General features: G+C 45.1%; 2 protein-coding genes across 2 annotated transcripts in view; one reads left to right on the forward strand and one right to left on the reverse strand.

Annotated features, from left to right (window-relative positions):
- The window catches only part of caln1 (calneuron 1), a gene marked incomplete at its 3' end in the record, with an annotated part of 55148 nt that extends 54130 nt beyond the window's left edge, over positions 1-1018 (forward strand). Inside the window, exon 5 of the mRNA XM_080548841.1 lies at positions 891-1018. Within this exon, the coding sequence (XP_080404967.1) occupies positions 891-1018 (128 nt within the window). The remainder of the gene's footprint in view (positions 1-890) is intronic.
- Positions 1019-7133: 6115 nt separating this feature from the next.
- On the reverse strand, positions 7134-25568 carry galnt17 (polypeptide N-acetylgalactosaminyltransferase 17; the record flags this gene model as incomplete). Its single annotated transcript, XM_080548818.1, has 11 exons — positions 25313-25568; positions 24780-24963; positions 21071-21237; positions 17113-17287; positions 15472-15669; positions 15103-15220; positions 13706-13891; positions 12890-13027; positions 11814-11909; positions 9976-10137; positions 7134-7268 (listed from the first exon to the last, which is right to left on the reverse strand). Exons 1-11 carry the CDS (start codon positions 25554-25556, stop codon positions 7134-7136), a joined length of 1803 nt encoding a protein of 600 aa, XP_080404944.1. The 5' UTR covers positions 25557-25568.
- Positions 25569-26421: the final 853 nt, after the last annotated feature.

Genomic DNA, 26421 nt, shown 5'->3' on the forward strand with positions numbered 1-26421 from the left:
CTCTCAGACCCCTGCTGAGACAGTCCCGTCCCGTCCCCCCCCCCTCCCACTAATGTTTCACATCTAACTCAAGTGGTGCTACATCATTCAGACCAGGGGGGTATTCCATCAATGTCACCAAAGGACAATCCAGGCTTATTTCGATAAGAAGTCTCCCGAGATCAAGATAAGGCTGGATTCTTTTTTAAATCTCACAGGATTGATCTGAATAAGCCTGGATCGTCCTTCAGCGACGTTGTTGGAATACCCCCCAGAGGTGTGATTCATTCAGTAGTGATTTTCACTCAGAATAAAGGACGCGAGACGAGACAGACAGACACCAGCAGTACAATCAATTCAATCAATTACAGATGTATTAATAATACAGTATTATCATTCATATAAGAATGAAATAAGAACCAGCAACAACAGAAAATTACTGGGGTGGCTGTGTCTCAGGAGGTAGAGCTGCCGTCTAATCATCGCACGGTCGGCAGATCGGCGGTTCGAGCCCCGGCTGGCCACATGTCGAAGTGTCCTTGGGCAAGACACTGAACCCCAAATTGCTCCCAGTGAGCGGGCCAGCGCCTTGCATGGCAGCTTGCCGCCATTGGTGTGTGAATGTGTGTGTGAATGGGTGAATGAGAGGCCGTTGTAAAGTGCTTTGGATAAAGGTGCTATATAAGTGCAGTCCATTTAAAATTACTCAATAGCAGCTTTCTTGTTTTGGGTTTTTCTAGTACAGTATGAAATGGTAAATGGCAAAGATGTTGCAAGCCAACATTTAGATTAGTTTGGTAATGAAGCTCTGTTCCTCATCCCCTCTCTCTCTCTCTCTTCCTCTCCTCTCTTCTCTCTTCTCTCTCTTCCTCTCCTCTCTTCTCTCTCTTCCTCTCCTCTCTTCTCATCAGTTCATTCCAAAAAGAAGAACCGTCAGACGTGCGTGAGGAAGAGCCTGATCTGCGCCTTCGCCATGGCCTTCATCATCAGCGTCATGCTCATCGCAGCCAATCAGATGCTGCGGAACGGCATGGATTAGCCACGCCCACTGTGAGCGGGAAAAAACAACCTGCATGTGCATGCTGGGTAAGGTAGTTTCCTCTTTGTTAAAAAAAAACTACAAAATTGCCTGATGAACCGGGTGAACTAAAAAGTAGACAGAAAAAAAACGGATTTTCTGAGTGAGTGACACTCCGATGTCGGTTGAGACGGAGAAGCCAGCACGAGGAGGCCATGGAGCTCTCCTCCCCTTTACTCTCGCAGGGACGTTCAAGGGCTGACTTTCGCTTTCTCTGCTGTCTCTGTTCCCTAATGCAATAAAACCCAACTTCAGGAGCTCACAACTCCTCTCTCCCCAACCTCCTCTCTCCCCTCCTCACACCCCACTCAGTCACTGAGTGTTTCTGTGTGGAGCTGCAGAACGACTCCACATTCCCTCCTTGAGTGTACGTGTGTGTGTGTGTGTGTGTGTGTGTGTGTGTGTGTGTGTGTGTGTGTGCGTGCGTGCGTGCGTGCGTGCGTGCGTGCGTGCGTGCGTGCGTGCGTGTGTGTGTGTGTGTGTGCGCGCGTGTGTGTGTGTGTGTGTGTGTGTGTGAAACGTCACCTTATTAGAGTCATTGAGAGTGTCTGTGTGAAGCTGTAGCTGAAGTCTCCCACAGGGAATCTGATGAGCTATGGGGAGGTGTAGTCTGGCCAGGCGCTCCTGAGGGAGGCAGGAGTGGGAGATAATTGCCCTCTTAATATAGTTACTAGAGGGGAGCGTCTGGCCCTCTGTGCGTCAGGCATCAGTGTCTTTTGCTCTTGTGCTGTTACAGTTTTTCTCTTATCGCTTTAACACGTTTTCTCATAGCTCATTTTCTCTTAACTCTTAACACAAAACCCGAAACTCCACAAATCTCTTGCAAAAGCAAATACTGCATTCAAAATAATGTTATGTCTTCTCAAAATGACATTTTTACCGACAAATGACAAACGCACACACATACAGTACCATCAAATGAATAGACGCTCGTAACAACCAATTTAACACTGAGGTGCACAAAGGAAAACACTATGATCAGAGGAAAACAGTACTATGATAAGATTATCAGAAGGCCTTTTGCATTTTCAGTGTTACACTACATACGTACAGTAGCCTGTTATAAACTGTTGTGTTTTCATACTCAAATATAAAACACACAAATACAAGAATAGAATGTTTCTTTTATTCAGAAATACTGTACACATCTCAGCGATGACAGTTGGATTTGTAAAGTGTTCTTCATACAGAACAAACAATAGAAAAAGAAAATAAGCCTTCTGCATATACTGTACACAAAGGCCACAAGACCTGGCATGACGAATCCAGCCCTGATATACTTCAGATATGTCAACACATGAGAGCTCATCTTTGGCCCTTTTATTGTTAAAGCTATGATTGCTAATTCAAAAGCAACAGGTGTTTGCCCATATGAGGAGTGTGATTGTGTGATTGGTGGTTTGAGTTTCTGAATGGTCGTGTGTTTTCCATGTGAACACAAGAGATTTTAGCAAGGAAGATTGTGCCAAATGTAGAGAATTGTATGTAGTGTTTTGTTAACTGTGTGGGTTAGAGCTGCAAAATGAGTAATTAGCAAGACATGTGTTTGTCATAGTGAAGAATTGGTGTGAGATAAAATACACCAGTTTCAGGTTTTGGTCGTTGTGTTTGAGGTTCCGATGTTAAAGTGTTAAAGCGATAGAGAAACACTGTAAGATGTGATAGAGGTTTTCAGTCTGAACAGCTTGTCTGAATGATCCATGTTAAGAACAGTTGGGGGCTTTGTTTCTCTCTCTCTCTGACACTACTGATAGGCTATACTATTCTAACTACACCAACAAGCATTTGCACTGTCTCACCAACCATAGGGTGGTCTGATTGATCAATGGGACGAGACCATTGGGGGTAATTAATAACACCATTCCTCTGGAGGTATTTTTGAACTCCTCTATTGACTCTCATGGTTATGAGACGGTATTTAAACCACCTTCAGTTTTTTCTGAGGTCTGCTTATATAATATCTAATGCATGCGATCGAGTCACCATCTGTAAATATATTCCCCATGTCGTGTCTAAGGTGTTGGATATTCTACAGTATGTATGCGCATGATTGTGGGACGCTCTTGCTTAAACAGGTTAGAGGTGCTTGCGAGGAGCACTGCAACCCAGGGGCATCTGCTGCACCACAACACACAGCAAACACCTCCCTATACACCCCTATAGGGAGCGTACCTATGTTCCCCGGGTCCTATGTTCCCCGGTTCCCCGCTTCCGAAAAAGGGTCTTATGTTCCCCGCTTCCGAAAAAGGGTCCTATGTTCCCCGGGTCCTATGTTGGAGGCCCGTCTACTGAGGCTGAAAGAACAAATATTCAGGGCCTCAGACATCTGGCTTCGTACTGGAGGGCTGTCAGCCGTAGCGTCCTTATGGGCTAGATCGAAAGGGGTAGACTTTTGTTCCCTTTTTTTGTTTGATTTTTGCATTTATGCACCTTTATTTGGATAGCACTTTTCAAACAAATAATCAGGAGGAGGTTATTATGTTGTCCAGTAGGCCTATGTTGTTGTTATTATTATTAATATTGGCCTAATTTAATTATTATCGGGGAACATAAATCGGGGAACATAGGACCCAGGGAACATAGGACCCGGGGAACATAGGGATGACCCCCCCCTATACCCCCCACCTCACCCTCTGGCCAAAGCCATAGAACTCAGCAGAGTTGTACTGAGAAACAAAATGGACACCTTTTCTGTTAAAAGAAAAAGAAAAAGAACAATGCGTATTAATGTGTATATTCGGCAGGAAGAGTCTGTTGTGTTGCTGGGTTCAGAACCCTTTTGCACTGTACTGTCGAACCAGCCTGATGAACAGAAAGGACAGTGAACAGTCTCAAACTTGTACAAGAGTGCCACCTAGAGGTTAGACTAAGACTAATGTGGTATTTTTTGTAATACAAAAATGTATATGTGCTCTTGCTGTAGTGTCTAACATGTGTCACAGACTCCTCGTTTATTACATGAGATTAGCGTGGGCGTGTCTGTCTGCTGCTGAATATTCAGAGTTTATCATCAGGCATTTAAATGTTATAGGGGGTAGTGGTGGTAGTGGTGGTCTAGTGGATAGTGAGTTGGACTTGGGATCGGACTTGGGATCGGAAGGTTGTGAGTTCAAATCCCGCCTGAAGCCACACCACTACTAGTGTGCCCTTGGGTAAGGCACTTAGCCCTCAGTTACTCCAGGGGGAATGTCCCTGTAATTCGTAATTGTAAGTCGCTTTGGATAAAAGCGTCTGCTAAATGGCAAAATTAATTAAATTAAAATTAAAATGTTGAAATGTATTTAGGATTCTTACATCTGTATCTTATCTGTGTAAAAGGTTCGGCCAAAATTGTTGGTGGAACTTCATTGTTTGTGAAAACATATTTAAACAAACTGTATTTACCAGCTCCTTACCTTCTTGTGATTTTATGCTTTTTCTAAAATGTTCTAAAAAAAAAAAATCCCTTTCCTAACACCAGGGGAGCCACCCCTCCTAAATGTCGTTGTTTGGTACCTGTACTGTAGCAATGACAATAAAGACCATTCATTCCATTTATGGGAGTATAGTTCTGGCCCGTGGCAGAAAATATCCCTTTTTTAAATGAAAGGATGGTTTATGAAGGTCTACATTCATGTTTGAACATCTCAGATCTTCTCTGTTCTATGTCAGAATCAGAGCACTGATGTGTAATATTGTCTTAAATGTTGTCAGCTACACTGGATAGAAAAGGCTCAATGCACCAAGTCAGCAGAACTCTCACCTTTCTCACAGTTCACAGTTGTTACAGTATAAAACTGGTGTAGAATTGTGGATTCTCTTTTTGAACACAACCCCAAAATGCAGTGTACCTAAGAGTAATAGTATGTCCCAGCAGCCGCAGTGTGTCAGAGTACCTGCGTCCCCAGTGTGTCAGAGCTACCTGAGGCTGGATGTGAGACTATGGTAAGACAGCTACAGGTGAACTGCACCTGTCTTCACACAGTCAAAGCATGTGTTGATACTGAGTTGAGATGAGGATGGATGGACCACACAGCCACACGGCGGTACTTCAGTAGCATGGTGGTTGAATCGCACATATCTGTTCTGTATAAACACTGTACATACCTGATATGTCAACAAAACACATGGAAATACACACACAGGCAAATACATGTAAACAAATGCATGCACATAATTTAAACATGTAGACTTGTAGGCAAGAGTTGTTATATTAAGAATAGCCTGGATATTGTCTCTGTAAATAATGGAATCTGTACAAAAGTAAATGGAAAAGCATTTATGCAATAAAAACATTTTTTGGTAAACTCTGTAGTGTGTTGGTTTATTTTTTTCCCCAAAAAATATAGACTTTTTGTATTACATCATCAGAAGTCTCAAGTCTTGATGACCTCCGCCAACAGTATGTCTGCCACTAAGACCACAAGGTGGAGTTTGTGTGCGTGCCTGCGTGCGTGCGTGCATGTTTTGCTGTGTATATCTGTACACTGTACAATGAGTCCGTTTGCCTCTGCGTGAGAAAGAGTCTGTGTTCATCTGTGTGCGTTTGCTCTATGTTGCATGTAACATATGTTTGTCCTAATCTAGCCGCTCTTATCTCAGTCATCATCAATGACTGTTAATGTCTATTGTCTACTGGTATTTCTCACAGTGAGTGTTGTTGCAGCATCACAATGTGAATGAGTCTCATGAAGAAGCACATTGTATTGGATTCATCATTTTCTTCACATTCTTTGTGTGTTTGAAGAGGCAGAGAGAAGCTGTGTTCAGCTGCCTGCTTGTGTGTTTATGGCTTCATTTCTCTCCACCACGATCACATTCAGAAATACTGAATAGATGAATATTCTATTCTATTAGTTTCAGAATTCTGAATTGAACTCAACAATGTGGTAATCACTTACTGTACTGTAAATCTTTTCTTTTCTTCATATTGATACATGTTTTCATATTGATACATACAAACCAGCAGACCAGCAGTTTATTGGAAGACAATCTTGAAAAATGTTTTTTGAATATGACATCTGATACATAATAACAATACTGGCCATAACACAATTCAGCTTGGACCTATACATTTGTGCGCTATTCCATCATTTACATATTCCATTCATGTACACAGCCCGCAGTTCCATTACATTGTTCAAAAAGTGCTTCAAGTTCATTTAGCAAGTTCATCTTCATTTAGGTTGTCTTCTATATGGCACTCAGTATGGAAAACTATGACTCACCAGTTGAGGAGAAACTAGCTCTATACATTTAGAATTGTGGAAATCAGTTTTCCCATGTGCATATCAACAGGTCATGCTACTTAATGTATCTGGTGCTACAGAATGTTTTCTAAAGTATGTTTTAAATAGTCCATAGTCCTTGAATTAACATGAAAAGGTACAAAATGAATTAATCCACAACATTCTCAATAAACCTGTATAATGAAATCTTATTCGCTTTTCATCAAGCAACATATGCTGGTCTATGAAGGTCACCAGGATGTTTTTCACCATATATGAAAACAGCCACATCTTACACAATGAATAAAATGACCATAAATGATGAATAAATGTGTTGCCAATTAAAATATTTGTTTTCTTACAACATGACACAGTTCGTTTATGATTTACCAATAACCCAAAAGTAAACCGTTTAGGTTTATCAAGTTTAAATTATTTTAACTTTGTACTTAAATGCCCAGAATGGGAGTGGAGGTGGCAGTTGGTTATAGACATACATGGCACATCAAACAGCTATTGAATTTGGATCAAACAAACAATGCTCCAATAGGATACAGCCGACCAAGAGTTAAAATACCCCCTCGCTGAGAGTCAAGTGTGCTAAAGGGCCAAACTCCCAAACCTCCACTGTAGCAGTCCAAAGTCTCTGGCTACATACATACATACGTCTCCTTCTCTTGCTGATGCGGAAATGACATCACAATGACATCACAATGACATCACACCACATGTCCTGTCCTTGTTCATAGTCCCGCTGCTCCCCCGTTCATCTTCCTTTGTTCTCTCTCTGTCAGGGTTTAAGTTAATGTCGTCTTGACATCCGTAATATGGGAGAGAGATCCAGACAGCTGATTGGCTGAGAGGCTGGTTTACTGCCTCATGGTGTTCTTGATGTTCCACCTCTGGCCTGAGCAGGACTGCAGGACCAGCATGTGTCCGAAGTAAACGTTGGCCGGCACCACCTCCAGACAGCGCTCCGTGGCCCGGTTGATGATCGATTCGTTCTGAGGGACGGGGAGAGAATGTTCTCATTTAAATCAAATCAAATCAAATCAAATGTTATTTGTATAGCGCATTTCTTACAAGATGCAACTCAATGCGCTTCACACAATGAACATTTTCAGTCAATCAGTCAATCAATCAATCAATACTGACAGAGCCGCGAGCAGGCAAAAGTAAAAACCTGTACACTATGTAGCCAGGAAAATTCCCTTGCAGCCCTCTACACATAGAGCGACTACTAGCCAGTTTGCCTACCAGTACCCAGCGGTGGGCCCCCCCCCCCCCCCCCCGGGGAGCCCCCGCCGCCCCACACACCCAGCCCGCCCCACCACCAGCACACCCGGCCCAGCCAAGCAAGCACAGACCAAAGAGGCCCCGCACAAGGACCGCCAAGCAGGTGCCCCGGCGGCGGAACAGACCAGGCACACGGGGCAGCCGGGGGGCCCCAAGGGGAGGCCAAGGACCACCGGCACAAAGCAAGCAACTTTACTACATCGTGACGTTAGAATTATAAGGTTCTATCTCCATTTTTGTCAAAATTGAGTTTTTTACATAATCTGATCCATTAGGTGTTTATTAATGCCTGTGTGGTGTTATTTTTAAAATGTTGACATCTTTTAGTTAGTAATTAATAAAATACAAAGGTTCCATCTCACAAAACATAATGGAATGTAAAAACTTTGACGCTCAATATCTCTGAACTGCCCTAAACGGAGATAGAACCTTATCATTCTAAGCTCACGACATGTTATATAAAAAATACAAATAAACGTTCTTTCTTCTTCTATCACGACAACTGCCAATGGCCCCTGGCCTGAGCTAGATTACTCTTCCTGCTACGACTGGTGGACTGATGATTCACTTCCTTAGTCAAATGTATCGATTGTAAGTCGCTTTGGAATAAGGCGTCTGCTAAATGCCAAACATGTAAATGTAAATGTTGTGTACTAGAACAGGGGAGGTTGGTGGAGGCCTCAGGTTTCTGTGTCTACGAGCCTCCCCTGTACTAGAACCTACTCTCACGTACACTACAAAGAGAGTGATAGAGAAAAGTGTCTGCTGTCTGCACTATAGTATAGCAAATAAAAAGCTGACAGCACTTAAATTATTAAACTTAATCATAATATTTAATACATGTGCAATCAAATATTATTATTTAAAGTTCATTAAATATTATGATTTGAAGTTTATGAGTTGGAGTGCTGTCCATTTATCACTTGCTATGATATTCTATGAGGATTCAGCAGCCAGACACTCTGGGCTATCTTTTAATGGCAGTGCGCCTGGCCAGGGGCAGTAGAGTGTCTCTGAAATATTCATGCTATTTTCAAGGCCAGATCTTGATCTTGTCATGAACTCTATTAATACTCCTCCCATCTGAACGCAGACGAGACAGAGCTTCAGCGTTGTGGTCATTTCACCACACACAAATGGCTAATGGCCTACGCCTACATTTACTTATTTTTTATTTTTTTACATTAAGCAGACGCCTTTATCCAAAGCGACTTACAACAAGTACATGTGACACAGTCTGATCATTTGGTCCGCATGTCGACAACCAATCAACATTTTCAGACTTTTCTTTTGAAACACGGAACTACGTTTCAACGTTGTTGACAATCACAACACAAACTTGCTAGTCAAGCCAAAATACAACAATGCAATGGATTGGGTGAGTAATCCCCACTGCTACCTAGTTAACTATAACATTGTTAGCAGGCTCACAAAACAAGCTGTGTTAGTTGACTAGCGATGTGTCATTGATTTTCATTGTCATTTTTCAACACGGAAATGTATTCACATTTTTCGAAAGAAAAGTCTGATCATTACATCGGATCCTGACATGAGGACCAAAGCATTAGAATGTGTCACATTTGTCTAGACTCTAGAGCTCTAGAGGGTTTTCAAAGTGTGAGGCGCGCCTCTCCAGCTTCAAGGGGGGCACGGAGAAACTGCCTGTGTAAAAGTAAAGTAATAATGGGAGAGATGTATGCTAAATTTGAGGACATTGCAGGCTGTATTGCGTTCTATAAATATATATATTGATATTCATATTGTACCAAAACATTTGCTAGCAAAAAGACACCTGACGGAACTGTCTTTCTGAACTTAGTTTCCGCCTGTGAGACATTTTTGACACACGTCTAACTTAAACCAGACCGTAAACCTGTTCTGAAGGATTGGTTTCATAGCAACCAAACAGTGAATTATTTGAGTCACATTCATGGAACAAACCTGGTAGCGACGGAACTCGAGCTGAAATTATCACGAATTATGAAAACAAGTCTGAATTAGTTCTAATCGCACTTCGTGGAATAGGGCCCTGGTCTCGAGTAAGTGAATAATCTATACATCATGATTATGACATATGACATCAGTCATCATAACAAAACAAAAATAGGACCAGGGGCCATTGGCAGTCACAATGCTAGAAGAAGGAAAGATTACTTTTTGGTTTCTTTAAATGAATAAATAAATAAAAATACAGTACAGAAACGTTTGACTTGCATCCGTTTTTTCATTGGCTGAAATTACAAATTACAGCCCAACAGTGTCGCCAGTCAGCTGTAATGTTTTTGTTATGTCATTATTCACTCACATCAGCCTTGTCTGTATGGGAGAGGACAGGCAGTGCTTTACATTACATGACATCTTATAGGATGACATCACACACAGCCCACCATGACAGTCATGTCCACGGACACTAACCTGAGAGAAGTGCCAGGTCTTCTGCTTGGTGTTGGAGACTTTGTCACAGTTGAGCAGCTGAGGGAAGCTGCTGACCTGGTCGTCCACCAGACAGCGCGTGTCCTCCCCGGTGCTGCCCAGCGGACCCAGGAAGAACTGGCCCTCCGTGGTGTACCGGCCCAGCTGGGAGGACACACAGAGAGACACTCAGGAAACAAGTCAACAATCATCACAAATGTATTTGATTTAATCTGAATTCATCCAGGAAGACCCGTTGAGTTAAACATATCTCTTTTACAAGGAGACCTGGCACTGGCCAATGTCCTGGATACAGATTAAGCCTCTGGACTAAATAGTCCTCAGAATGGAGATTATCCAGTGAGGATGCTTTTTAAAAGAGTATTCTTAACCTGTGTTTGGTTTAAGATGTTGGTTTTATTTAACAAATGCTAATACCTACGTCTCACTATCTAATGTCTGGGGGACAGGTCGACCTGTGAACTACAGAAGTGATTATTGTCTCTATGGAGGACAAGTTGTTTCCATTTTCAATTCACTTTGAACACATTTATTGAAACTAATTTTTGAATAATTTCATATCAGTTCCCATTTAAAGACTGGTAACAAAATATGATTTCCAGACATGGTGTTGTTTATGACCTATAGTTATATGTTGACAGTGGAGTGATATCAGCTACAGGGTACGTACTGAGGTATAACACCACTGTTACTGTCGCTGGGTGTCAGTCTGCTTCTTGTTGTTATTCAATTATTCAGGTCAGGTACCCTAGCTAGTCATACTGAATACTGTAGGTAGTAAAATGTCCTATTTGCTTTCTTTAGTCTGTTATAATCCACTTTAGTCTGTTATAATCCACTTTTAGTCTGTTATAATCCACTTTTAGTCTGTTATAATCCACTTTTAGTCTGTTATAATCCACTTTTAGTCTGTTATAATCTGCTTTAGTCTGTTATAATCTGCTTTAGTCTGTTATAATCCACTTTTAGTCTGTTATAATCTGCTTTAGTCTGTTATAATCCACTTTTAGTCTGTTATAATCTGCTTTTAGTCTGTTAGAATCCACTTTTAGTCTGTTATAATCTGCTTTAGTCTGTTATGATCCACGTGTGAATTGATCTTATCAACTAAATAAATCAGCTCAGTCTGTAGCACTTTTACATTTGAGTTGGGGTTCTGAAGTGAACGTCTCTTGTGTGAATGTTTTGAGAACATTTCCAGGACTCCTTCTTCATTCTCCACACAATCTACAGTCTACATTATAATCTCAATACACATTACAGCTGCAGTCCAGTGTCAGGGTCTATGGAGTCATCTCTAATTGCCATACAGTCTGTTGAGGGGAGGCTGGTGGAGGTAAACAATCTGAGGATGGACTTATTGTAATGGATGGAATAGAATGAAGAACGGTACCAAACACGCATGTTCAATAACGTTCCTCATTCCGTTCCTACATCACAATGAACCTGTCCTCAGATCTCCACCTCCCCCAGCCTCCCCTGGTGTTCTACCTCCCCCAGCCTCCCCTGCCTCCCCCAGCCTCCCCTGCCTCCCCCAGCCTCCCCTGGCCTCCACCTCCCCCAGCCTCCCCTGCCTCCCCCAGCCTCCCCTGGCCTCCACCTCCCCCTGCCTCCCCTGCCTCCCCCAGCCTCTCCTGGTGTTCTACCTCCCCCAGCCTCCCCTTGTGTTCTACTCCCCCAGCCTCCCCTTGTGTTCTACTCCCCCAGCCTCCCCTGGCCTCCACCTCCCCCAGCCTCCCCTGCCTCCCCCAGCCTCCCCTGCCTCCCCCAGCCTCCCCTGGCCTCCCCCAGCCTCCCCTGGGTGATGCATCAGTCAGCACCTGAGGTCCCCAGCCATGGCAGGGGTGCAGCGTGGCCGTGTGGTTCTCCCTCTCTCCCTGGTCCACACACAGGTTGGTCACTTTGGTGTTACGTATCTGCCCAGACACACAGGGAGGGAGACAGACAGACAGACAGACAGAGACAGACAGACAGACAGACAGACAGACAGACAGACAGACAGACAGACAGACAGACAGACAGACAGACAGACAGACAGACAGAAAGAGGTATCAAACCAACGGATAGATGAACTGGATCATGAGCCTGTCTCTCTGGGCTGTTAGAACATATCATATCATCTCTGTTGAGTCCAGACGCAGGCGACAATTTGTGTCAGTGGTAACTGGTGGTGAATATATATTAATATATATACGTAAATATATCTCACAGAGCTGAAGTGCTTCTTGTCATGGTCTCAGGTGGGGCAGTAGTGGTAAAACAGGCGTATTCATGACAATGCACAGGTCAAGTGCCTTTAGGTGCACTGAAACATTCTGGCTTAACACTAACATTAACACTAACATTTAACTAACACTAACATTTCACACTAACACTAACATTAACACTAACATTAACACTAACATTAACACTAACATGAACACTAACATTAACACTAACATTAACACTAACCTTAACACTAACATTAACACTAACCTTAACACTAACATTAACATTAACACTAACATTCTGGTTTAACACTAACATGAACACTAACATGAACACTAACATGAACACTAACATTTCGGACACAAACCATAGTGCTGCCACTGTTTTTACACTGTTAAAATATAGCCATATACAGCTAGGCCTATATATAGCTGATACACAGATAGGCCTATACGTATATAGCTGATGTACAGTTTTTGTTAACCCTTTGTTTGACGGCCTGTCTCTGTTGAACACGTGGGGCTGGTTTCCTGGACACAGACTAATCCTAATCCTCGTCCTAGCATCCTCAACGGACATTTTCCGCTGAAAGTGTGATTTAGTCGAGGACTACGCTTAATCTCTGCTCAGGAAACTGCCCCATAGTGTATAGCCCTTGTTTGACAGCCCTGTCCAGAGTGGACCTCACCTCTCCGTAGAACAGTGTGTTGTTGTAGCGCCTCATCTCCGGGTAGACGTTGTCCAGGTACCACTCAAAGTTGTTACACTGGAGAGAGTTCCTCAGAGCGACCCGCTGGGACAGGTCCCCGTAGTCTATCCCGTGGTTCTGGAACAGGGAAGATAACAACGATGAGAAGCTGTTGAAGAAAACGCTGTAGTGTGTGTTGCTCCCAAGTGCTTTGTTTCACCATTCTGATTACTCCGAAAGAGGGTGAGATATATATAGATAGAATATTATTTGCAATTGTTGCATAGTGGTTGCACAGACAGTCGTACGCACAAAGTTGGATTCTTTTCCTCGGCCCCCTCAAGAGCTACTATGGGAGAGCCTTTGTAAGTTGTCTCCTACTCAGAGAACAACCCACCTCCATGAGGATGTTCAACAACCAACAACCCACCTAATTTATTAATTAGTTAATTTTGCCATTTAGCAGACGCTTTTAATCCAAAGCGATTTACAATTACGAATTACAGGGACATTCCCCCTGGAGTAACTGAGGGCTTACTCAAGGGCACACTAGTAGTGGTGTGGTTTCAGGCGGGATTTGAACTCACAACCTTCCGATCACAAGTCCAACTCACTATCCACTAGACCACCACCACCTCCATGGGAATGTTCAACCACCCACCTCCATGGGAATGTTCAACCACCCACCTCCATGGGGATGTTCAACCACCCACCTCCATGGGGATGTTCAACCACCCACCTCCATGAGGATGTTCAACCACCCACCTCCATGGGGATGTTCAACAACCCACCTCCATGGAATGTTCAACAACCCACCTCCATGGGGATGTTCCAGGCCAGGTAGACGTTGGACTTGTACTGGTCCATCCAGACCTCGGCCACCCTCAGGGCGTTGCGGCGCGTGTGGAAGGCGATGTTGCTGTGGTAGGGCTTCTTCATCCTGGCGATGTGAGCCACCCTGGAGCAGGGGAGCACCTCCATACTGCCCCCACACAGCCACACCTGGTAGTGCACGTTGGCAGGAACAAGACAGCATAGTAGGTTGATGAGATTTATTTATTAAGTTGTTTATACATTTACACAAAGAAATGATGTATAAACATGAACAAGCAGATGCTCTTAAGGGGAAAAGCACTGTGCTACACTGACACACAGAAACACATAAAAGCAAGTACAGACATACAGACAAGTACAGACATAAGTACAGACATAAGTACAGACATAACCCAACTACATCAGCAGAGGCTGGTGGAGGTAGAAATCAGAGGACAGGCTCATTGTGATGTGTTACGCTCTCCCTGAGATGTTCATTGTGACGTGTTACGCTCTCCCTGAGATGTTCATTGTGACGTGTTACGCTCTCCCTGAGATGTTCATTGTGACGTGTTACGCTCTCCCTGAGATGTTCATTGTGATGTGTTACGCTCTCCCTGAGATGTTGGCCACTAGGGAGGGAGAGTGCAACCTCCTGCCTACATCCACTCTGCTAGTAGATGTAACAATAACATAACCACCATGGGTGTGGTGCGAGCACTTATTGACAACTAGACAAAAAGGGTACCTTTTAAAGAAAAGGTAATGCAAAACATACAAGTCTGTAACATAATGCATGGAATGGAATGAGGAATGGTGTCAAACTGGACTGTCTGATACAATTCCTTTTCCATGTCATGCATTACAATGAGCCTGTCCTCCGATTTCTACCTCCACCAGCCTCCCTGACTCACATACCCCCCCCCTGTGTGTGAGTGACACACAAACAAGATCTAGCTTCTCTCTCTCTGTCCTATTTATCTCCATTACCCTGACTCACTCTCTCTCTCTCTCTCTCTGTCCCCCTCTCTCTCTCTCTGTCTCTCTCTCCCTCTCTCTCCCTCTCTCTGTCCCCCTCTCTCTCTCTCTCTCTGTATCTCTCTCTGTATCTCTCTCTCTCTCTGTATCTCTCTCTCTGTCCCCCTCTCTCTCTCTCTGTCTCTCTCTCCCTCTCTCTCTCTCTCTCTCTGTCCCCCTCTCTCTCTCTCTCTCTCTCTGTCCCCCTCTCTCTCTCTCTCTCTCTCTCTCTCTCTCTCTCTCTGTATCTCTCTCTCTCTCTCTCTCTCTCTCTCTCTCTCTCTCTCTCACAGTCGGGGTCATAGGGCTTTCCACACAGAGAGGACCTCTCCTCTAGGACTAGCGCTCTACTTTAGCATAGCGAGAAGAAGAAACAGACAAACCCTGATCCCCAGTTCTATGTTCTCCCCTCCGTAGACATCCATGCCAGAGTCCAGCAGACCCAGCTCCCCAAAGTAGTCCCGGTTGGCCACGAAGGAGCAGCCAATCATAGCAGGAGTTCTGGAGATTATAAATATAATGTTAAAAAAACTGGGGAAGTGTCCCTTTAAGCTAAGAACAACCCGAACAAACAATTTGTTGTTCTGCCAAAAGTTGAAGTGTTCAAGGGGTTTCTGTAGTCTGTGGTCGAGGCGATGGAATGATGTGAGTGGACCTAGAGTGTGTGTGTGTGTGTGTGTGTGTGTGTGTGTGTGTGTGTGTTTACCTAATGGGAGGTGTGTGTGTGTGTGTGTGTGTGTGTGTGTGTGTACCTAATGGGTGCGGAGGTGTCCCCGTCGTCCCACCACTGCTTGGGGGGGTTGATGTACATGCACCACAGCTCCCAGTTGTAACCGTGGCCCGAGTTCTCGTAGCGCTCCAGCTCAAACGTGTCGTGTTTGATGTTGTCGATGGAGGGCAAGATGATCCTCTTGTGGTTCTCTTTGATTCGGGTCAGAACCGGCTCAGCCCTGGCAGAAGGAGACAGACAGACAGACAGACAGAACAGACAGACAGACAGACAGACAGGCAGACAGACAGACAGACATACAGACAGACAGGCAGACAGACAGACAGACAGACACACAGACAGACAGACAGACAGACACACAAACAGACAGATGGTATTCTTAAGATCTCCCCTCATTTTCTCGCTCCTATAAGTCAGTCAAGTCAGTCCCTTTAAGTTCTTACGAGTTGGACTTAATTAGTCTTTTTGAAAAGACTCAAAGAGTTACTTCTCCGCAGGGAGTATCTCTGGGTTGCTCTTATGTCTGTTAACTTTGGTGTTTATACTGTATGTAAGCACTACATGTGAAGGGTAGGCGCATTCATATCGTTTTTTGTTTGGTACTTTTGAGTTTTCTGTTAAGATGCGCAAGTGAAATTTTGTTGTTGTTGTTTTTGATTATGCACTCATGGGGAAAGAAAAAAAGAAAAGAAAAAGGGTAGGCGCAATAAGCCATGGCTTCAGCCTACACCTTTTTGGTCCTGGTACGCATTTGTGACTGTGTACATTTTTTAATATATGTATTGTGAATTGTATAAGGGACCAAAATAAACATTCTCAATCAATCAATCAATCAATCAAACATGATGCCACTACATGCCAGTATAAAGTCATAGAATCATATCAGCTGTTGTGCTCTGTGTTATGCCTTGCTCATGATAGTAATAAGCAGGCCTGGGGAGGCTGGTGGAGGTAGAACTCGGAGGACAGGCTCATTGTAATGCATGGGACGGAATGAGGAATAGTATCAAACAAACGTGATTGAAACAATTCCTCATTCCATCCCATGCATTGCAATGAGCCTGTCCTCCGAGTTCTACCTCCACCAGCCTCCCCAGGCCTACTTATTACTATCATGAGCAAGGCATAGTACAGAGCATAACAGCTGATATGATTCTATGACTTCAGACTGGCATGCCTTTTAATCAGGTATGGTAAATAGCCTAGTGCTATGACAGAGTTAAGAGGGGCTCAGACTAGGGGGGGGGGGCTTGAATACCACTGGTATAAATTATAGAATGAGGCTACAAAACCCCGAACCCTAACTCATGGTAGAAAAAAAATATTTGATGTGTGAATCCATTCCCTCGGTTTAGTAATTCGTTATGGTTAGGGCTAGGCCCTACCAGCCAGAACGATCGCAAGGATTAGGGTTAGGGTTAGAATCCTTGCGATCGTTCTGGCTCGTAGGGCCTAGCCCTAACCATAACCCTAACCCTAACGGATTACTAAATTGAGGGAACGGATTCACACATCAAATATTTTTTTTCTGCCATTTCACCCCAGGGGGGCTCCGTACAATACGGACGGTTGAACTATCTCAAATAAAAATATGATAATGAAAAAAGATATATATCTATATAATGTGTTTGTTGAGGTGAGGGGACTGGGATGATAGACCTACCAGGAGGGAGTGAACTCCACATGGGCATCGAAGAACCCCGTCACCTCGGCGCTGGCCACCTTCCAGCCCTCGATGCGAGCCCGGATCAGCCCCTCCCTCTTCTGGTTCCTCACGATCTGGACCAGACCTGGGTACCGCTTGTTCACATACTCCTCCAACGGGCCTTTCAGTTGCTCTGTGAACACACACACACACATGCACACACACACACAGACACACCCACGCACACACACACCCACACACACACCCACACACACACACACACACACACACACACACACACAGACAGACACATGCACACACACAGCCACACACACACACACAGACAGACACATGCACTCACACAGACAAACAGACACATGCACACAGGCACACACACACACAGGCACACACACACACAGGCACACACACACACACACACACACACAGGAGAGTTGAGATGAATCTCTTTTCATGGCCCCTGGGCACTCAAGTACTTTCTAACATCTCAGAACAGCGCAGGGTTGGATGGTTGGTTGGTTGTACACGCATTGGTAATACACACACACACACACACACACACACACACACACACACGCACACACATCCACTCAGGCCTTGTTTGACACTGCCAGACACAGTGAGTTATGGGTACGCCACCGTGTGGCTGCGAGGAGTACTGCAGACAGTAAGACAGTAAGAGGGTGTGTGTATGTGTTTGCATGCCTCTCCATCTCCACCTCTCCTCTCCTCCCTCTCCATCTCCACCTCTCCATCTCCACCTCTCCTCTCCTCCCTCTCCATCTCCACCTCTCCATCTCCACCTCTCCATCTCCACCTCTCCATCTCCACCTCTCCATCTCCACCTCTCCTCTCCTCCCTCTCCATCTCCACCTCTCCTCTCCTCCCTCTCCATCTCCACCTCTACTCTCCTCCCTCTCCATCTCCACCTCTCCATCTCCACCTCTCCTCTCCTCCCTCTCCATCTCCACCTCTCCATCTCCACCTCTCCTCTCCTCCCTCTCCATCTCCACCTCTCCATCTCCACCTCTCCATCTCCATCTCTCCTCTCCTCCCTCTCCATCTCCACCTCTCCATCTCCACCTCTCCTCTCCTCCCTCTCCATCTCCACCTCTCCTCTCCTCCCTCTCCATCTCCACCTCTCCATCTCCACCTCTCCATCTCCACATCTCCTCTCCTCCCTCTCCATCTCCACCTCTCCATCTCCACCTCTCCATCTCCACCTTTCCATCTCCACCTCTCCTCTCCACCTCTCCATCTCCACCTCTCCTCTCCTCCCTCTCCATCTCCATCTCTCCATCTCCACCTCTCCTCTCCTCCCTCTCCATCTCCACCTCTCCATCTCCACCTCTCCTCTCCTCCCTCTCCATCTCCATCTCTCCATCTCCACCTCTCCTCTCTTCCCTCTCCATCTCCACCTCTCCATCTCCACCTCTCCATCTCCACCTCTCCATCTCCACCTCTCCATCTCCACCTCTCCTCTCCTCCCTCTCCATCTCCACCTCTCCTCTCCTCCCTCTCCATCTCCACCTCTCCTCTCTTCCCTCTCCATCTCCACCTCTCCTCTCCTCCCTCTCCATCTCCACCTCTCCTCTCCTCCCTCTCCATCTCCACCTCTCCTCTCTTCCCTCTCCTCTCTTCCCTCTCCATCTCCACCTCTCCATCTCCACCTCTCCTCTCCTCCCTCTCCCCCTCAGTGATGGATGACTGGCCCTCTGCCCTGCCAGGAGTGGAGGGAGATTGGACTGTCTCTCCCTCTTTTTCTCACTCCCACTCACTCTCTCCCTTTCTCCCTCCCTCCTTTCTGTCTCTGTCCCCAGCTTTCTACGTCTCTCATTCTTTGCCTCTCACACTTCTTTCTCTTACCCGCCCTCTCCCACTGCCTTGCTTTCTTGTAGATGGAATTGAAGACTTCTGATTATTAAACTGTTTAGAAAACATTATTAGTGTGAAATACAGCTGTTTGCTAAACTTATGACCACTACATTTTATTTACATGTGAATGACTATCTGTGTTTGACTATCTGTGTTTGACTATCTGTGTGTGACTATCTGTGTTTGCGAGCCAGATCAACTGCTATCACTTTACACTACATGCCTGTTGGTGATTAAATCATTGTGAACTCTTCTCACCTGTTTTCTCCTAGGTGTTTCTATTATGACATTTGAATGTTTCATAGATGTGTGTATAGTCATATTTGATGTGTTTTAGGGTTAGGGTTAGTAGTATTTTGATATGTATCGTTGATAACACTCCACAGGAATTCAGCCAAATTTCTGACGCACATACCTGTATAGCATGACAGGAAATGACTCTTACTAGTTTTTTGCATAATTGATTCCCGACTATAATTAATATTCAAAAAGTCTAGTGAGCTGCTCTTGTTACCGGCCGTAACGTTTAAGGGTATTCTGATTATGAACCCCAGACTCATCATATCTGGCTAGAGAGGCAAGTAGTGAGACAATTATCATCCTTTATGAATCTGAGTCAGACTTGCTCTCTCTCTCTCTCTCTCTCTCTCTCTCTCTCTCTCTCTCTCTCTCTCTTTCTCTCATTGTTTCCGCCACCCTCTCCTTAGAAACCCTTGTAACCCAGTAAATAAAACACAGACATCCCATTCACAGCCTCTGGTGGCAGATGTGACACCATCGTTCACAAACACAATTCAATACCTCAACAACACTGAAATGTATTTCGTCATGTTGACTTCATTCTCTTTTGTCGATGCTGAGTACTTTGTCATGTTGTGGGTATGCATTGATATAGCGGTTCAACTTAGCATTTTGGATCATAATTAAACAAAATGCATGAAATATGTTGTTATTTTTTAAGAAAGGAGGGGTGTCTTGCATACACAGCCTGTTTCAGATCAGAGCCCACAGCATCTCATTGGATTTACTGGAATGTTCTGGGTCATAGTCATGTTGCATGGTCCACATCCGCTTCAGCATCAAGTTCTGGACAGATGGTCTCACATTTTCCTCAAGCACCCTCTGATACAATAAAGCATTCATAGTGGATCCAAAACATGCTGCAGAAGAACTTCCCCAAACCAGGACATTTCCACCCTCATGCTTCACAGTCGGTATGAGGTTCTTGTTCTCAAACGCTGGATGGATGGATGGATGGACGGACGGAGGGAGGGATGGATGGATGGATGGACGGAGGGAGGGAGGGAGGGAGGGAGGGATGGAGGGAGGGAGGGAGGGAGGGAGGGAGGGATGGATGGAGGGAGGGATGGATGGAGGGAGGGAGGGAGGGAGGGATGGAGGGATGGATGGATGGATGGAGGGATGGATGGAGGGATGGATGGATGGATGGATGGATGAATATGCATGTCACTCAGACCTGAAGACTTTAGCTCTTTCAGACCTAATACTTTAACTCAACGGTCTAATATGCACACAGCTGCCCCAGGTCTGATAGGTAATTTGGAATCACGATCTTGTGATGAGGAGGTAGTCCTGCTTGAAACCTCCCATCTCTTGGTAGAATGGTTTATGTCTGTAGCACGCACCCATAGCTGAATAGCTGTCCCATGCAAAGGGGTCCCCAGTTCAAACCTCACCAGTTACAGTCACATAATAAACACATATGAAGCAGTGGAGGCTAGTGGAGGTAGAAATCCCAGGATGGGCTCATTCCACTCCACGCATTACACTGAGCCCGTCCTCCGCTTTCACCTCCACTGATATGATATGACTGATTGAAAATCGTGAGCTTAGAATGATAAGGTTCTATCTCCGTTTAGAATGATAAGGTTCTATCTCCGTTTAGAATGATAAGGTTCTATCTCCGTTTAGAATGATAAGGTTCTATCTCCGTTTAGGGCAGTTCAGAGATATCGAGCGTCAAAGTTTTTACATTCCACACAGGCATTAATAAACACCTAACCCTAAAAAACTCAATTTTGACAAAAAAAATATTGTGTAGATCTAAACTGTTGACACTAACCGTCGTCACTGTTGTCGTCCACCAGGATGATCTCCTTCAGCAGGTGGGCGGGCGTGTGATTGACAGCTGAGTGGACAGAGCGCAGGATCACTGACAGGGCCTCGTTGACGAAGATGAAGATGAGCGAGATCTGAGGAAGGTCCCTGGGATAGCCCGCCTTCTTACACCTGGAGAGATAGACACCACTAGTTAGCATTACCAACCACTAGTTAGCATTACCAAAGCATCACCAACCATTAGTTAGCATTATCAATGATGCCAAAAGACTCATGGACATGGATACATATGATGCAAATGTGATGTGAGTGCATTAATAATCTTGTCTCATATCGAATATTTTGTTTAATTTTTACTCAAACCCTCCCATCATCATAAGGCCTACATAATATCTTTCTCCCAGTCTGACAGCAAATGTCACTGAAGTTCATGTTTAGACTCGACTTAAAACCATCATGTGTGATGATGCTGGTCATTCATTCACCTGAACACCAGCCGACAAGATTGTGATCAGTCACAACTGTCATCAGAACATAAAAGTATTCAAAAGCTAGACATGATGTAGTGATGATCAGCCATACCATCATGTCACATAGGCTACTCTCCCTCTGCACATATAATCATACATGATGGTTTTACATCAAACATAAACAGTCACATCCAGACAAACAGACACAGTCACATCCAGACAGAAAGTCACATCCAGACAGACAGACAGACACAGTCACATCCAGACAGACAGACACAGTCACATCCAGACAGACAGACACAGTCACATCCAGACAGACACAGACAGACACAGTCACATCCAGACAGACACAGTCACATCCAGACAGACAGACAGACAGACAGTCACATCCAGACAGACAGACAGACAGACACAGTCACATCCAGACAGACAGACACAGTCACATCCAGACAGACAGACAGATACAGTCACATCCAGACAGACAGACAGACAGACAGTCACATCCAGACAGACAGACAGACAGACACAGTCACATCCAGACAGACACAGTCACATCCAGACAGACAGACACAGTCACATCCAGACAGACAGACACAGTCACATCCAGACAGACAGACACAGTCACATCCAGACAGACAGACACAGTCACATCCAGACAGACAGACACAGTCACATCCAGACAGACAGACACAGTCACATCCAGACAGACAGACAGACAGACAGACAGACACAGTCACATCCAGACAGACAGACAGATACAGTCACATCCAGACAGACAGACAGACAGTCACATCCAGACAGACAGACACAGTCACATCCAGACAGACAGACACAGTCACAGACAGACAGACAGACAGACAGACACAGTCACATCCAGACAGACAGACAGACAGACAGACACAGTCACAGACAGACAGACACAGTCACATACAGACAGACAGACACAGTCACAGACAGACAGACAGACAGGCAGGCAGGCAGACAGACAGACAGACAGGCAGACAGACAGACACAGTCACAGACAGACAGACAGACAGGCAGACAGACAGACAGACAGGCAGACAGACAGACAGGCAGGCAGACAGACAGGCAGGCAGACAGACAGACAGACAGACAGACAGACAGAGTCACATCCAGACAGACAGACAGACAGACAGACACAGTCACATCCAGACAGACAGACAGACAGACACAGTCACATCCAGACAGACAGACAGACAGACAGACAGACAGACACAGTCACATCCAGACAGACAGACAGACACAGTCACATCCAGACAGACAGACAGACAGACAGACAGACACAGTCACAGACAGACAGACAGACAGACAGACAGGCAGACAGACAGACAGACAGACAGGCAGACAGACAGACAGGCAGACAGACAGACAGACAGACAGACAGGCAGACAGACAGACAGACAGACAGACAGGCAGACAGACAGACAGACACAGTCACATCATTCTTAAACAAAATAAAAGCAGAAAAAGGGAAACAAAAAGGAAATCTGAATGAATATAAAAAAGAAAAGAAGAAGAACAACAATGACATAAACCCTTAAGACATAAGCCAGATTTAAAAAAGCAATGTGGATAACAGACAAAAGCAATAGATAAGTCTTCCCATTACTCTGGGCTCTGTAGTTTTGTTCTCAGGGTTCAAAGAGAATCATGTGCCTCTCTTCCTGGTCAACATAATCACACTTTTCCTCACATCACCCGTTCACTCGCTGCTCTGTGACAGAGGGGCTATTTTTACACCAGCCTTTGTATGGTTGCCATTCTGCCCTAATGAGAGGAAGGGAGGGCAGAGTGAGGAAGGCTGAGGCTACTAGGGGAGGCTGGCGGAGGTAGAAATGGGAGGATGGGCTCATGGTAATGCATGGAATGATAATGAATGAAGAATAGTATCAAACACACATGTTTCATAGCATTACTAATCTCATTCCCTGCATCACAATGAGCCCGTCCTCTGATTTCTCCACAAGCCTTCATCCATGCTTTCAGTTTGACAGATTGGATCAGAAGACTAGAAGACAACCAGTGTTTTGTGATCAATGCATGTGCAAAATAAATGAATAAGAGGATATTGAGGAAGCCTCTTTTGACTAAGTAAGACAAAGTAAGTGTGAATTGGGGGATATGAGTCTGTTTCAGGGCTTCTAGCTCCTTCTGCTATGGAGCATAGAGAGAGATAGAGAGAGAGAGAGAGAGAGAGAGAGAGAGAGAGAGAGAGAGAGAGAGAGAGAGAGAGAGAGACACCAGGAGAGGAGCTGGGCGGTGACGCTGTGTTGCCCAGGCAGAGATATCTCACCCAACAGACTTCATGTACCTCTTTGATCTCGCAAAAACAAAACTCAACATGACAAATGAGAGTGTGGATTCCTGTTTCCCCCCCCCGGAGGCTTCACAGCTGGTGGCAGAGCCCCCTCCCCCCCCCCGGGCCAAGGGGCTTCTCATCAGGGGGTTTAGAATAGGGTTGTCGCCCAATAACCAGCACAGCATTGGGAGAAAAGATGGAGGACCTTTTTTCTCAAGAGACATCGCTAGACATGCTGCACTCTGCGTACAGATAACGGTATCAGGGAGCTGTTGGGTTGAGCATGGAAACACACACACACACGCACACACACGCACGCTCATGTACACACACACACACACACACACACACACGCTCATGTACACACACACACACACACACACACTCACACACACATTTGCCAGGACACGCATTGTGAGTGTGTGTGTGTGTGTGTGTGTGTGTGTGTGTGCGTCCTTGCATGTGTGTGGTGGTAGCTGCATTAAGACACCACAAAAAAGAGAGAGAGTGCGGGATCAAAGAGATACTACAGGATGTTTTTCTTTTGTCTGTTTGACTGCAGAGTTAAGTGGCGGCAAAAGACAACACATCTGCTGGCTGTAATCAGCCAATGAGAGAGGGGCGACATCCTGGCTGCACTGGAACACATGAACACTGTGGAGGACAGCAGCCCACAGCACCATGGTGCTCACGTCTGATTAGGACATGAATCAGAGATGTGGCTGAGATCCAGGAAAGGGAATCAAACCAAACCAAAACGGTGCTAATGCGTCTGCATGGACAATACAGTGCGTGCGGCTTACCGACGATTAGGTGATGTTGTGACATGAACATCTATATCAAAGCCTGGATTAATCTGGGGGAAAACACAAATGCACAGAAACAACATGGAGGCTTCAGCTACGGTGGGTTTGAACACTCACTTGCTGGGTCGGTAGTCTGGAATGGTCCTGTCCAGGGAGATCTTGTCGCTGAGGAAGGCATTGTAGCCGTACTTCTCCCTCAGGTTTTTGGCATCAACCTCCTCCGCTGGGGACAGGGTGGCGGGGAGACCTCCCGTACCTCGACCCCCGAAGCCCTCGATGAGGCCCAGTGACTTGGACAGACCTGCGAAACACAATCAAGAACAGTAGGATATTTTGCAACCTTTATGAATGATGAGAATCATCACATTTTGTCACCAATAAGTCATACTTTATTAACCAGGTTATTGAAATCATATTGTTATATGTTTCACATAGCCTACAAGTAAGGGCTAATTAGTTGAATGACAAAAACATCAATCAGATGTGATGATGTAATTAAGAGAAGATGTAATTAATTAGCCTATTAGAAGAGTCTTATGAATGGAGCTTGGTAGAAGCTGTCCAAATGATTAATGTGAAATTGAAATGAAAGTGCATCTAGTCTAGACTGTTATGGCTTCAGAGTGTGGGTAATGAGTAGAGTGCTGTACCATTAAGCTGTCTGTAGACCACGTCCTCCAATGACCCGAGTCTCCTCAACAACACCTCATGACTGATGCTCGAACCCTGAGCGGTGCCGTTGGACCGGGAATGTCTCTTCCCATCACCCGACGCGTCTGGACCGGTGGCTTTGACGGTGCGCGTGTTGCACTTGGCCCAGAAAGTCATGAACCCCGCCACCGCAATCACGTTCAGCACCAATAACACTCTCCATCTTCTCAACACAAAAGCCATTAAAGTTGTTGATGTCCGGGAATCCGAGGAGCGGTATCTTTGAAAAAGATATCACCTGATAATTCAGGAGGAGTCTCCGCGTTGTGATGATGCACAGACTAATCTACCAGATGAGACACATCTGTGTTCCTCTCTGTGTTCCTCTCTGTGCTCCGACAGTGCATCTCCGCCCACCTACATTGTGGAGGCTGGTCATGGGCTTTCATCCTGTCGCCGCTGATGTCTTGGTCAGAGATCAAAGATCATGCGTGGAACATGTAAGACAAAGAGACTTGCATATCTTTGGCTGTGTGAAATCCTTGTTGTTAAATCATTAAAGAGTCCGACGGTTTAGAGAATCAGACGGTTTTATCTCCAGTGCGCCTTTCTCTCCGTGCATCAGAAGTCTCAATGATGCAGATCCTCTGACAGCCTATCTTTAAAATCGCAGCAGATAAATAACCTGTAATATTAATAACTACATCAGATAAATAACTATCACATCAGACGCATATTTCATGCTAAAGAAGTCGCCATGCACCTTCAATCTGCCAGATGTAGATTAAATAATTCAGCCATCATTTGAGCGAGACTGCATATAGATGTATATTATGGTCTGTATGCGCATCATCCACAATGTTAATCTGGTACCTCAAACGCAACACAGGAATGCGTCTGAAATCCTCCCGGGTTTCTACTCACATGTTCACTATAGATAATCATAGAAGAATACTGTTCCTGTCATTCTTGCTTTTTTTTTTAATTGTGTCCCGTTATTTCCTCTGATCCTCTGTGCGGCAGCGCGCAATGAAGACGCACGGGAACACGGGACTGGAGGTCAATGGAAGGGAGGAGAGAATATGATGTTCCCGTAGTCTCGCGATGA

The sequence above is a fragment of the Nansenia antarctica genome (genome assembly GCF_963989245.1).
Source record: "Nansenia antarctica genome assembly, chromosome: 19".
Lineage (NCBI taxonomy): Eukaryota > Metazoa > Chordata > Actinopteri > Argentiniformes > Microstomatidae > Nansenia > Nansenia antarctica.